At 41.4% G+C, this 14,257-nt stretch overlaps 1 protein-coding gene across 5 annotated transcripts in view; it reads right to left on the bottom strand.

Annotated features, from left to right (window-relative positions):
• The window catches only part of CUEDC1 (CUE domain containing 1), a 258,696-nt gene that overhangs the window by 38,009 nt on the left and 206,430 nt on the right, over window positions 1-14,257 (bottom strand). For all 5 annotated transcript variants that reach the window (XM_077295341.1, XM_077295339.1, XM_077295340.1 and 2 more), the window contains one exon: window positions 695-788. In XM_077295341.1, the coding sequence (XP_077151456.1) occupies window positions 695-788 (94 nt within the window). The remainder of the gene's footprint in view (window positions 1-694; window positions 789-14,257) is intronic.

Raw genomic sequence — 14,257 nt, 5'->3', positions numbered from 1 at the left:
TACCTGTCTGGAATTCACTAGCCTGCTATTGTCCATTGTGACTCCATAGCCACCTGCTTGGGCCAAAGCAAAGATCCCTGCTGAGCTATATTCCCACAATAGTTAGACGTCTAAATGAGATTGGCCCAAAAGACTCAAATGGGGATATATCCCATTGAAGAACTCTGGACATTCTAGCAGGACAGATTCTATTTGCTTTTTTAACAAATCTTATAACTAAGGGATGACTTGTCAACTTGTCAAAATGAACATCGAACCTTAAGACTATCTGGTTCTCTAGTATTTCCTAAAGAAAGGAAAGCATTAGGGTCTTTTAGGAATTCTGTCATATAATGAACATCATAAAAACATAACCCAATTGCATTTTTTTCTTCCAGAATTTTACTGCACTTGGAAACTTATTTCCACTGTCCGGTACACTGCTTGGAAAAATGAATGGTGTCATTCAAAACTACACCTCGTCCAGCAAAAAAATAAGAACAATCTGTCATACCGCTATGTGGACAGAAAAATAAAAAAAAAGTTACAGCCTTTGGAAAAAGGGAGGGAAAAAGGAAAATGTGACAATGTAACTTGGCTGTGTGAGAGCCTCTTACATCCAGTGACAAATATAAACAGGTAAGTAAACAATCCAAAGCGCAAATATTTGAAGCACTGGATATTGTGTGTTATGTTGCATGGCATTAAAGGATACATTTGGTGTTTGAGCAAATGTTTTCTCCGGGATTTTCTCATCTTTGTTTTCTCAGAAAATGCTCTGGCAATCTCCAACAACTTCTTCCTGGTTGCTGAAAAATAATTATATAAAATCATTTTTCAAGCCATTTTAAACTTGACTGTCACCAGGTTTTCACCATGTAATCTGATAGCAGCCCAATGTAGAAACAGAGAACCCGATTCCAGCGATGTATCAATTACTGGGTTGCTTGCTGTAGTTTTGATACAATCGCAGCCTTATCGTGAGATTATCACTAGAGAACTAGTAAGCCTGCTGACCTGTGGTGCTCTATATTCATGAGCTCTCTATAACCCAGCCCCCACCACTGGCAGCTTTCTGCCTATGCAGTGTACACAGAAATCTGTCAGGGTTGTGGGTGGGGATATACATCAGCATTCATAAAACTGGTAGATCTGTAGCAGATACACCAGTGATTTTATCAAAACTGCAGCAAGCAGCTCAGTAATGGACAGATCACTGGAATCAGGGTCTTTTGCCCCTACATCATGATGCTCTCAGATGGAGTACCAAAAACCTGGTGACAGATTCTCTTTAAGTAATAAAAAGGAGGAATTTTGTGATGGCATACAAATATATTCTTTTACTTCCTGTGAAGGTAACATATGATCACTAGGAGTTTCAAAAAAAGGATCCATGGCAACCCTTCACTCATGCGTGTATAATAAAATGTTAAATTAAACTTTAAATTAAACTTCACAGGTCTTTGTTATGTAAAATTTTATGTAAAACAATTATGTAAAAGTATAATTATGTAAAAGTTATGTAAAAGTATAATTTCAGAACTTTTCCCACCTTTATTGCCACCCAAAATTTGCACAAACAAATCATTTTAAGGGGGAAAAATAAAAATCACAACACTAAAGTAATATGGTTGCATAAGTGTGAACACTTATAATTTGGGATGTGGTTGTGTTTAGAATTAGCCAATCACATTTAAGCTCATGTCAAATAGTAGTAAGAACACAGCAGACATCATTTCTGATTAACTCCATATAAAGTTTAGCAACCAGGATTTTACTGACATTTTCTTTGTTGCATTTTACAACAAAGGCCTTGGTCCGTAAACAGCTTACAATACAGCATAGGGTTTTCATTGCTTTTCACTTACCACAGGATGCATGTTCATTTTGTTTCTATGTTAGGCTTTGTCTGTTTAAAGGCCAGTGTGAACATGCTCCTACATGTTGCATGTATACCAACTTATCCTCCAGTTCATTTCTTTCAGTCGTCTTGTAATGTTGTGTCAGATCCTACCTCAATTATGTGCTGCTTAAAATGATGGGTGGCATGGCATGCCACATACGTGGGCATGGCATGCCACATGGATGGGCGGGACTGCATTGAGCAGAGCTCACTCAGTTTCTGTGAATGCTGTCAGCTCTGCCTTGCATCTGTATGTATACCATAGACTGTATATACATGTACACATATTGCTGTATACCCTGGGTAATGTGTTTATACCCTGCTGTATTTTTTTTATTTTTTATAATATGTATACATTCAGATCTCTCACCATTCATCCATCCATAAATCCATCCATTCCATCATCCATGCCAGTGAGCAGGAGTAGGAGATAATCTTTATTGTCAGGGATGGTGTAAAGGCGCTATGTGCATCACTTCTATTCCCTGCAGTGTCCTGTAGACATGGGGAGTGAGAGGGGTTTATGCGGAGTTACAGCTCTGTGCTCACTGCTGGCTTGCAGACCGACACTAGGAATGATGTGAAATGTAGTAAAAATGGAGCAGAAGATTCTGAAGAGGAAGTAATCGCTGTGACAACAGAGCTGGTGCCAGGGCACAGGAACTGAAGCAGAGAGGGATAAAACCAGTTTCAGACTGGCCCATAGGGGTCGGGGAACAGGGGAATTCCCAGTGGGCCCCATACAGATCTGGGCCCCCAACACACCTGTATGGGCAGTACTTGGCATAATTCACTTGATTTACTTTGTACAGAAAAAAACAGCATCTCATCATTCATTAACCAATCTACCCAGTTTATTATTATATAGAGATATAGGTAAATTTGTGAACGAGGATAGTGTAATATTTGTATGCAGGTGAAAAGTCCCCCAACCAAAGTCATTGTTACTGGTGGGCCTTTTGCACCCCAGTCCGACACTGGATAAAACAACATCAAACTTGGCAGAAAAAGGTATATGGGGTTATTTAGTGGCTTTATCTTTAAGAATTTATGATAAAACCAGTTGCTGAGTCAAGGTAGTGGACAAGTTCTTTAAGACTGGCATTCTTGAACCCAGAATTTGTGTAGCATGCTTCACACATTTCTTAGTGAGTACACACTGGACATTTATACATATGAGTAAAAATGGCATCTCTTACTTTCTTCACTGCACCGGAAAAATGTAGGCTGGTTACTAGGCGCGAAGAGCAATAAGGAACCTTTTTGTCCGATAGGGTTTGTATACAGGTTGTCCAATAATATAAACTCAAATGCAACAGTTTTGCAATCTACTTCCTGCTGGATTTTTTAAAGGGTACCTGTCAGCTGGATTGTGAACAATTACAATTCAGTATGTACATATCATATTCATTAGGTAAACTAGGGGGCAGGTCAGTGAGGGATCAGTGACCTGTCAGCAGTCTTCAGTATGAATACCTAAGCAGATCAACACATGAAAACCCCCCACAGGCTGTCCCGGAGCACGAGATTATCATTAAAGGGAACCTGTCACCCCCAAAATCGAAGATGAGCTGCGGCAAACGGCATCAGGGGCTTATCTACAGCATTCTGACCTTTCCCGGCACCTGCGCGCTGCAGTACTTTGCTCTGACCTCAACAGGGCAGATAAAGTACGCCTGCGTAGGAGCCACAGCGTGAATACAAGAAGAGGACGTCATCGTAAGAAGATGGAAGGCCCCGGACCGGACCGTGACGCCCATCGGACCGGACCGCAGAGGGAAATGGGTGAGTATAATCTAACCTCTTTTTCTCATCTTTCAGGATACATCGGGGGCTTATCTACAGCATTACAGAATGCTGTACATAAGCCCCTGATGCTGGTGGGCTTACCTCACCATCGATTTTGGGGGTGACAGGTTCCCTTTAACACAAAACTGAAAATAAAGATAAGATGGATTTCATCAACCAAGGCATCATTTTAATCAGTATAACGGCGCCGACATGACACTGTGTGTAGGTTACTGTGCACAATCCCGCTGACAGGTTCCCTTTAAGTCACTTTGGGTGACCGAGTAGTAATAGGTCTTATGAATATAGTCAGAGAGAAAGTGAAACTGCCCACGGCACTGTGATCTCCACACTAAGGCAACTTCAAGGAAGAGGAGCAATAATGGCAATGAGAATGCAAGGTAACCCACGTATTACTCCCAGACCGGATGTCCAGCAGACAACCACCGGTGCTCAGTTTACAGGTAGATAACCATCCATAATGTTCAGAGGAAAACTTGGGCCAATGTGGGTGGTGTCTACCCTGTGCAGTATGCATCGAGTGCCACTATTTTTTTCTGAACATAATGCTGTATAAATATAGTTGATGCCAATATTAGACCATCATAAATTATAGGTTGCAGATATTAGAACTTTCTAACTTCATTATAGATATTGCAGTTCTACTTTTGAAATCTATCTGAAAAAAAATAGTTTTGAATGTTTTGTAGATTTCCCGATCAATTTGAAGAGTTTTCATCACTGTTAGTTTTAACTATTTGCTCTTGTAAACCCACTGGTTGAAGGGAGATGATACACTAGAGGCAATAAACAATTTGCTGGTGGTATGGTGTTTGCTTATGTACCCCACCATGCAAAGATACAAAGATGAGGTAGATGGCCTATGTAACACGCAGTATAGATACTATACTGTTATAGGAATATTCATTTAACCCCTTAATGATACTGTATATGACGTAGTGGTATGTCATATGCCGACTCTCGGACTTTGATGCGGGCCCGCAAACCAAGCCGGCATCTTTTCCTGCAGATGATAGTTGAATTATTCAGCTAAGGCTACTTTCACACATCAGGTTTTCAGTGTCAGGCTAAATCCGGCAAATGTTGGAAAAACTGGATCCGGCGCAGATTGTGAAAAACTGATGCGAAGGATCCGTTTTTTTGACGGATCCGGCTAGCATATCTAGATTATTGGATAAAAAAAAAAATTGGAGCATGCTCAGTTTAAAAAAAAACGGATCAGGCCGCCGGATCTGCCTTTTTCCGGATCCAGCACCTTCTGGCTCCCATAGGCTTCCATTCTAGCAAACAGCTGGAAGTGCTTCAGGCTTTTTCGCCGGAGGCAAAAAAACGTTGCTATGGATGTTTTTTCAAGAAACCGGAAGCGGCAGATTTGCCGGATCCAGAAAACCGGACAAAACGCAATGTCATCCGTTGCAATCCGGCACTAATACAAGTCTATGGGAAAAAACCTGATCCGGCGGCAACATTCGCCTGATCTGGTTTTTTGAAAATTATCTGGATTTAGCCTGACACTGAAAACCTGATGTGTGAAAGTAGCCTAACAGCTGCAGATGGAGCAGAGTTCCATCCGAGGCTGTTAACTTGTAAAATGCCGCTGTCTATCTCTGACAGCGACATTTAACACCCGCCGGCAAGGGTGCGCATCATTCTACACGCCCACTGGTGGGTCCGTGACACATGATTGCAAGATGCCAATGGGTTCTGTCAAAGCTCGCAGCCAGGGGGGGTCACACTGAACCCACCATGCTGTTACCTTTTCATCACGAACAGCACTCTGCTGCCCCCTATCAAGACAATTACGTAATTGACAGACGATTAATGGAGGAGGCCGCAGGCTGTTTCCACTAATACGTTTGGTATTGGGGAACTAACAGTGAGCGTATGGTATATACCAAAGCATAGAATATGTATATACAGTACCTTGGTACGGTCACTGCCAAGTCCACAATAACCCAAGAAAGATGATTAGCTGCCACCACCAATTGTTTTACAGGCCAACTGGGCACCGGACTCCAACAGCGTATGGCTTTCAGTAGTGCAGTTTACAGAACAAAAGGAACAGAACTATTAAATGTTATATTTAATCCTGACAGCTAGGGTTTATAAAAAATGTACAAAAGATTTTACAAAGGGGACAATAAAAATACAGCATATACAATTACGTAAAATAAAAAGGATTAACAAAAGACATAACTAAACACAGGTCACAGAGATGGCTCAGAGCTTAGCGGATGGAAGCAATCTGACTGGGAAATGGACAGAGCTCTCATAGTGAACTATGACATTCTAAGTACTGACTATAAAAAATAAAACACTTATGGCTCTTGGAAGAAAGGGAAAAAAATGAAAAAACAGAAAACAGCCCTGTCAGGAACATGTTAATTATAGGAACTTCTATGAAGGGAAACTGCCAATACAAACTGCATAAATCACTAAACAGATCTTTGACCTGATGAGGCATGCTTAATTACTTGAAATCAAAATGTTTGTATAATCCTTTATGGAAGATTAACTCAATTTCTGCAAACAACTACACTCTGTACAACCTTCAAATCTGTCTTTTGATTTGTCAGTATTAGGGTTGATCAAATAGCTTCAGATAAGTGCTTATCCAAATAGCTGTAGTGCTTACCGATAGCTGGATCGGTTACCTGGAGAGTTCCCGATAACCAGCTGTTCCGCTCCGCAGCTGCATATGTCTTGGCTGTGTGACAGTCACACCACACGCATGGAGAGCCCAACACACAGGGTCTCCATGCATCAGACACATGCAGCTACGGCATCAAACAGCCGATTATCGGGAGCGCTCCAGGTATCCAGGTTACCGATCCAGCTATTCAGTAAGCGCTATAGCTATTCAAGTAAGCACTTATCCGAACCTATTCGATCAACCCTAGTCAGTATCTTTTGTAAGCTCTTACTTGATTTTGTTAATTACCTACCTACCGGCTTCAGTAGCCATCAATGTTCCCTAGGTACATTTCTCAAGATGCGTCAAGCAATGATATATTCAAAACTGCTGTGAAAAACGGTTATACAAAATTATTTGGAGCAAGTATAGTCCTCTGGATGCTTTCCTGTACAATAGTGCAGAGCAGACAACAAATACTTTTTCAGCTTTTATAACATCAGGGTTGGTAATGAAAAGTTTGACCTGACTATTCCCCATAGAAGAAAACAGTTCTCTTTCATTCTTCTCCTTTAAATATGCTCTGATTTATTATTGAAGAGGAAACCCAATACAAGAGATGACACACTCCTGCAATCTGCGGAGTGTTTGCCAGTTTTATTTCCTTTGCATTTGGGAGAGACTTCTCAGTGTAGCATATCATTTGTCTCTCGGTGATGAAATGTTGTGGCATACTGAGACAATTCTTTGTACGGCCTACAGTAAATAATATAGAGCGATTTGCTAGTTCCATTTCAGATATTCATCTCTTCTGGCTCCTAGGTAACACTTTATTTGGTGACTGTTATAAACAAATAATTCCACACTGATGACAACATTAAAAACTTTCTCTTCTGAGCTTTGATCTGCAGCCATACACCTTACATTGCAATGCACTAAAACAGATTGGCTAGTACTTCACTGGGGAATTGTTGTAATGCACACTCTTACAAGCTTCCTACTGTTTATACACAAAATGGTTTATATCAATAAGAAATATTGTAAGCTTATGCCATGTAAAGCACACGGCAGGCCTGGGAAAGAACCCCTGTGAATTGTACAATATTACCGTAGTTACTACAAATGTATGCCTTCCTAGTGCCAGTTTAATTATTTCAAGCCTAAGGGAACATCTGTCAAATGACAATTCATTGACAAATCAACAGAAACAATATATATCTTCTATCCACAGCATGTTGAAGCACAGCTAATCAGTGCCTGTAGTTCATACCCAAGCTGATCTATCGTTTCTGACAGCCAACCACATATGCTGCAGACCAAATATTAAATGTGACTTTAAAGCAGTTGTCCACTAAATATTAATGCTGTATCCTTAGTATATGTCATCAGTATACAATCAGTGTAGTTGCCGTTCTCAGGTACTGCAGCTCAGCTCCTATTAACTTCAACAGACGATGAGCTGCAGCAGCTGAGAATGACCACTACACAATATGAAACCATGCTGTATCAGCTTTGTAAATGGTTTGCATCCAGTTTCCGCTTTATAGCTGATCGGTGGAGGTGCTGGGTGTCGAAACTAATATTTATGACCAATCCTGCAGACAGGTCAATACTATCTAGTGGACAATTTAAAAAGTTAAAATAGCACAGGAAAGATTATTCTTGCAATATTGGTGCAGTGTGGAATGCAGCCACTGATTGACTGCAGCCAATTCAGGCAGAATGGACATCCACTCTTAATTGGCTGTAGCAGTCATGTGAACACCTGAGGGCACAATGCCATCATTTCAGAAACAATGACAGTCCAGGAGGTAAGTATGAAGTGTTTTCACCTTATGAGGGACACAAAAGCTATTAAAGGGGTTGTTCAGGCCAGGGGTTCAAGTCTACAGTCACTCTATGTGACTGCAGACTTGTGAATCCTCACAGTAAACAGTGTGCACATTGTCCAGATTCTCCAATGCAGGCGCCAGGAGTGGGTGGGCTTGTGGCCACAAATATGCAATTTGCATACATGCGACACGTGCCGACTAGATGTATGAGGCCTCGCTAAATGCAAGTGAAATGAGTGAGGCCAGACACGTCTAGTTGGAAAGTGGAGGGAAATATGCAAATTGCATACTTGTGGTCACATGACCTCCTGATCCCAGCCCCTTGTACTGGAGAATTCTGACAGCGTGCACTGTGAGGATTCACATGTCTGCAGTAACAAAGTGATTGGAGACTAGTGCCCCAAACCTGGACAAGTAGTGCACAACCAATTTAATGTCATAATAAGCCATGTATCCATTTTTCTTTGATAACAGACATTACTGTCATAAAAACAAATGAATATCCTAGTCTAAGAATCTAAGAAGTTGCAGCTTTTTACTTTCACTAGATCAGTCTGATGTTATGTTATTGAAGGGGCTGCAATTTTGAGTATACGTTCTGTGAAAATTAAAGGGAACCTGTCACCCCCAAAATCGAAGGTGAGATAAGCCCACCAGCATCAGGGGCTTATCTACAGCATTCTGGAATGCTGTAGATAAGCCCCCGATGTATCCTGAAAGATGAGAAAAAGAGGTTAGATTATACTCACCCAGGGGCAGTCCCGGTCTGGTTTGGGTCCGATAGGCGTCGCAGTCCGATACGGGGCCTCCTATCTTCTTAAAATGACGTCCTCTTCTTGTCTTCACGCTGCGGCTCCGGAAAAGGTAAGAGAGGCTCCGGACCGGACCGGGATGCCCATCGGACCAGAACAGAACCGGGGCCGCCCCTGGGTGAGTATAATCTAACCTCTTTTTCTCATCTTTCAGAATACATCGGGGGCTTATCTACAGCATTACAGAACGCTGTAGATAAGCCCCTGAAGCTGGTGGGCTTAGCTCATCTTCGATTTTGGGAATGACAGGTTCCCTTTAACATTGCCTGAAATGCAGCATGTATGTCCAAATGTGATGTTCAGAGTGCAGAAAGACTGGTCTCTCCACCTATTTTAACAATCTAATATATAAAGCTGAATGTGTGTATGTGTGTATGTATGTCCGGGATTGGCATCTGAACCGTCGCAGCTACAGCCACAAAATTTTGCACAGTCACACGTCTGGACCCCGAGAGCGTCATAGACTATGTTGTGAGGTGAAATTTTAACCCCGCGCTTTCCAATTCACCAAACAATTTTGCCCCTATCTACATAATGGGGAAAAAGTGAAAGGAAAAGTGTTGGAGGCGTCGCAGCTACAGGCACAAAATTTTGCACAATCACACGTCTGGACCCTGAGAGCGTCAAAGCTATGTTGTGAGGTGAAATTTTAACCCCCCGCTTTCCAATTCACCAAACAATTTTGCCCCTATCTACATAATGGGGGAAAAAATGAAAGGAAAAGTGTTGGAGGCAAATTAACAGCTGCCAGATGAGAACAAGGGGGACTTAAAGAATGACAGCGATGGCGCCAAAGAGTATATACCGTACAGTTGCTAAGGTGGGGCCCCGACATGGGATAATCACCACACCACCACGGGGATATGAACACACACACAAAATGCGCCACACACTACCACGTGCTCGAACACATATACCACCCTCAGCGCACATTTCACCACACATACACCAACCTCGCCACATAAAAGTTGAAACACAAAAGTCGCCGCTCAAAACTCGCCACGCGCAAAACTCTCCACATGCAAAACTCGCCACACGTGCAAAACTCACCTCATGGAAAACTCGCCACACGCAAAACTTGCACACGCGGAAAAATTGCCACATGCACAAAAGTTGCAACACATGTAAAAGTTGCCTCACACAAAACTTGCACATACTCAAAAGGCACCACACATAAAACTCGCCACGCGCAAAACTCGTCATGTGCAAAACTTGCTGCACACAACTTGCTACACTAACCTGTCACATGCAACTCGACACACAAAAAGTTGCTACACGCATGTCGCCACACACAACTCAACACACACAACTTGACACACGAAACTCGCCCTAAAACACACACAAGTCTGGTATTATCCTTCAAAAATAAAAATCTGATTAATAAGCTGACAAACTACAAGAGCAACAAATGTACCATATAGGAATCCAGCAGCTGTCAGTCACATGACCAGTCTATTATGTGTATGTGTGAGCTAATATATACTGCCAGGGGGTGGGCTTACTGTTGGCTGGGGATTTATCAGGCTGCCAATTTAGCTTACAAATACTGAGGTAAAAATACTGACCAAATAACGTGTGAACGAGGTCTAATACAGGAGGAGATGACATACAGATATATACTATATACAGGAGGAGATGACACACAGGTATATACTATATACAGGAGCAGATTACCTACAGGTATATAGTATATACAGGAGGAGATGACACACAGATATATACTATATATAGGTGAGATGACACACAGGTATATACTATATACAGGAGGAGATTACATACAGGTATATACTATATAGAGGAGGAGATGACATACAGGTACATACTACATACAGCAGGAGATGACATACAGGTATATACTATATACAGAAGGAGATGACACACAGGTATATACTATATACAGGAGCAGATTACCTACAGGTATATAGTATATACAGGAGGAGATGACACACAGATATATACTATATATAGGTGAGATGACACACAGGTATATACTATATACAGGAGGAGATTACATACAGGTATATACTATATATAGGAGGAGATGACATACAGGTATATACTATATACAGGGGAGATGACACAGCAGGTATATACTATATACAGGGGAGATTACATACAGGTATATACTATATACAGGAGATGACATACAGGTGTATACTATATATAAGGGAGATGACAAACATGTATATACTGAGGTGAAAATGAGAGGTGTGCGGTGAAAATGAAAAGGTGTGAGTGCAAAATGAGAGGAGTGAGGGAAAATAGTGGAGTGATCGGAAAATGACAGATGTGAGGTCGAAATGACAAGTGTTAGGGGGGAATGAGAAAAGTGAGGGGGAAAATAAGAGGAGTGAGGGGGAAAATGAGAGGTGTGAGGGAGAAAATGAGAGATGAGAGGGAGAAAATTAAAGATGTGATGGGGACAATGAGAGGCGTGATGGGAAAATAAGAGAAGTGAGGTGCTATAACTAACCACAGATATTTACTATGCCCAGGCAACGCCGGGCTCTTCGGCTAGCTTAGATTTACAATCTCCATGCTTTTCTCATGGTCAACTTTATGTGGACTGTTCAAGAGTGGGAACAGCCAAAAATCTGTTTGTCTTTGCACCTGAAGGAAAAACTAAGAATGTCGTTTATCAAAAGACTCTCGAATAAGTAGTAGAAGATTACTTCACATTACTTGGCCAATTTAGTTAAATCTGTGTGGAATATCTCTGGTGTTGAAATATATGTTGTAAAATGCTTCTATTAGCTTAGTTTTTGCCTTTTAATAATTACATTTCTATCTATTTGTTTTGTGGTTTTTTTGTGCAGAATAAATTTTTGTTAACACATTCTATTTTGCTAACAGCAGTTATTACCCCGGGCGAAGCCGGGTAGTACAGCTAGTTTAATATAAAAATTAAGACAAGCAATAATGAAGAGACAGTAAAACACATAAAACTGCATGAGTTAGGGTTTATAAATTTATGAATTCAATCAGGCTGAGACTGAAATGTTCTGGCTGTATCCAATTAAATTTATTTGAAGTAATTTACAGAAAAGGAGAGTGAAACACTACCGCCATCTGCTGGTTTCTCTTCAGATTTACTGTTTGGAACTGCAACATCATAACTAATTGCAATTATCCTACTTCATTTGGCTCCCTGTGAATACGTAGGGTTCTGAGCAGCTTCCACAGGGGCTAAATTGTGATGACTATAGAACTAGGTCAGACCAGCTCCAAAACAGCAGGTGTTGTGGGGTATTCCCAGGATGCAGCGATTAGTACATACAAATATTGGTCCAAGCAAGGACAACCAGTGAACTGGTGAAAGGGTCATGGGCTCCTAGGGCTTAATGATGAGTAGAATGTAATGGGTTGTCTGCCTTATCCGATCTCGCAAAAAAAAAAGCTACAGTAGCATAATCTGCTGGAACAGTTAATTCAGACTATATTAGAAAAGTTTCAGAAAACAGTGCATCGCAGCTTGAGGTCTATGGAACTCTGAAGCCACCGACCAGTCTGGCTGTCCATGCTGACTTCTGTCTACCACCAAAGCACCTGCAAATGTCACATGATGATCAAAAGTGGCTTCTAGAAGAAGATAGTATGGGCGGATGAATCAGGTTTAGAGATGAGAGAACCCAAAATGTAAAGTGTTCGATGCTAAACTGCGAACACTCACTTCTCCTAGAGTCAGTTTTAATGTTCGGGGTTCTGAGCGAAGTCCGGGAGGAGACAGAGAGAGCGAGAGAAAGGGGCCTGGCATCCACCTAGCACTTACTACGACCTTTTTACAACACCAAAGTTAGGATCCCCATTGACTTTTATGGGGTTCGGGATCTGGTTAAAGTTCAAGTAGCGTTTTGGTACCCAAACCGAACTTTAGCCTAAAACTTTGGAACTTTAGCCTAAAGTTTGGTTGACCGCTCATCAAGAATCATATTCTCTTTCACATCATGGGGATAGTTGGGTGTGTGTGTGTCATTTACATTAAAGGGGTTACCCATTACTAGGACAACCCCTTTCCAATCTGAATGTTTGCCCTTTGTTAAAATAAAAACACCTATACTCACCTCCTGTGCCGGCGCTGTTCAAGGGCTCATATGAGGTTGTTATGTCACATGAGCCCTGCGCCCAATCAGCGCTGGTGTCGTTGTCCGCGCCTTCGGCCGTATAAGTAATCAAGAGGAGATGAGTAGTGATGAGTGAATATACTCATTACTCGAGATTTCCCGAGCACGCTCAGGTGTCCTCCGAGTATTTTTTAGTGCTCGGAGATTTCGTTTTTCTTGCCGCAGCTGAATGATTTACATCTGTTAGCCAGCATAAGTACATGTGGGGGTTGCCTGGTTGCTAGGGAATCCCCACATGTACTTATGCTGGCTAACAGATGTAAATCATTCAGCTGCGGCAAGAAAAACTAAATTTCCGAGCACTAAAAAATACTCGGAGGACACATGAGCGTGCTCGGGAAATCTCGAGTAATGAGTATATTCGCTCATCACTAGAGGTGAGAGCTGTGGCCCGCATGAGCCCATGGAACGTGAATGCTGAAACTGTTGTAACGGCATTGGTACCTGAGGTGTTTTTAACGAAGGAGAACATTCAGATTGAGGAGGGGTTGTCCTATTAGTGGACAACCCCCTTCAAGAACATATAGCACCAGAATACTATAGAAGACAAGCTACCAGAGGCAATGTGATGCCCGTGAGAATGATATACTGGAAAATTTTGTATCATGTATTCTATAAATGGAGGTTTGTCACATGTCACCTACCGAAATATTGCTGAAAACCAAGTAGAACACTTCACAACAATAGTATTCCCTAATGGCATACTTAGTGTTGCTGTGATACAACATGTAAGTGAAGCGTCCTCTCCTTTCTGCTTTGTAGTGGAGATTCAGGCCTTAGATCTCCACTGAGTGACCACTGAAAGCCATCAATTTGCAGGACTGGAAAAGCATTTTCATAACGGTGTTACTAAAATAGTTCGCAGGAAAAAATGTTTAAAAAATACTTTTAGCTGCAAGTGATACTGAATGGAAGTCTGAATGGAGGAAATCATAACGCTTTTCATTACTTCTAGTCTAGAATGTTTTACATTTCTAAACTTTGATAATGTAAGCTAAACTAAATGTGACTGTTATATTTATGTAGAGTGCCCGATTTTAGAAAACATTCATGATTGAAGTTCTCATGAATACAAAACTCTCCTGCCATGAATCGGGAAACTTTTGTTAGGGACGAACAGTTTGCAGTAGCTGATACATTTATTTTCTATGGGAAATGGTTAATTATTT

This window comes from Ranitomeya variabilis, chromosome 3 (assembly GCF_051348905.1).
Source record: "Ranitomeya variabilis isolate aRanVar5 chromosome 3, aRanVar5.hap1, whole genome shotgun sequence".
NCBI lineage: Eukaryota > Metazoa > Chordata > Amphibia > Anura > Dendrobatidae > Ranitomeya > Ranitomeya variabilis.
Note: the sequence above shows the minus strand (reverse complement) of the source record. Positions and strands in the feature narration are given on the sequence as shown.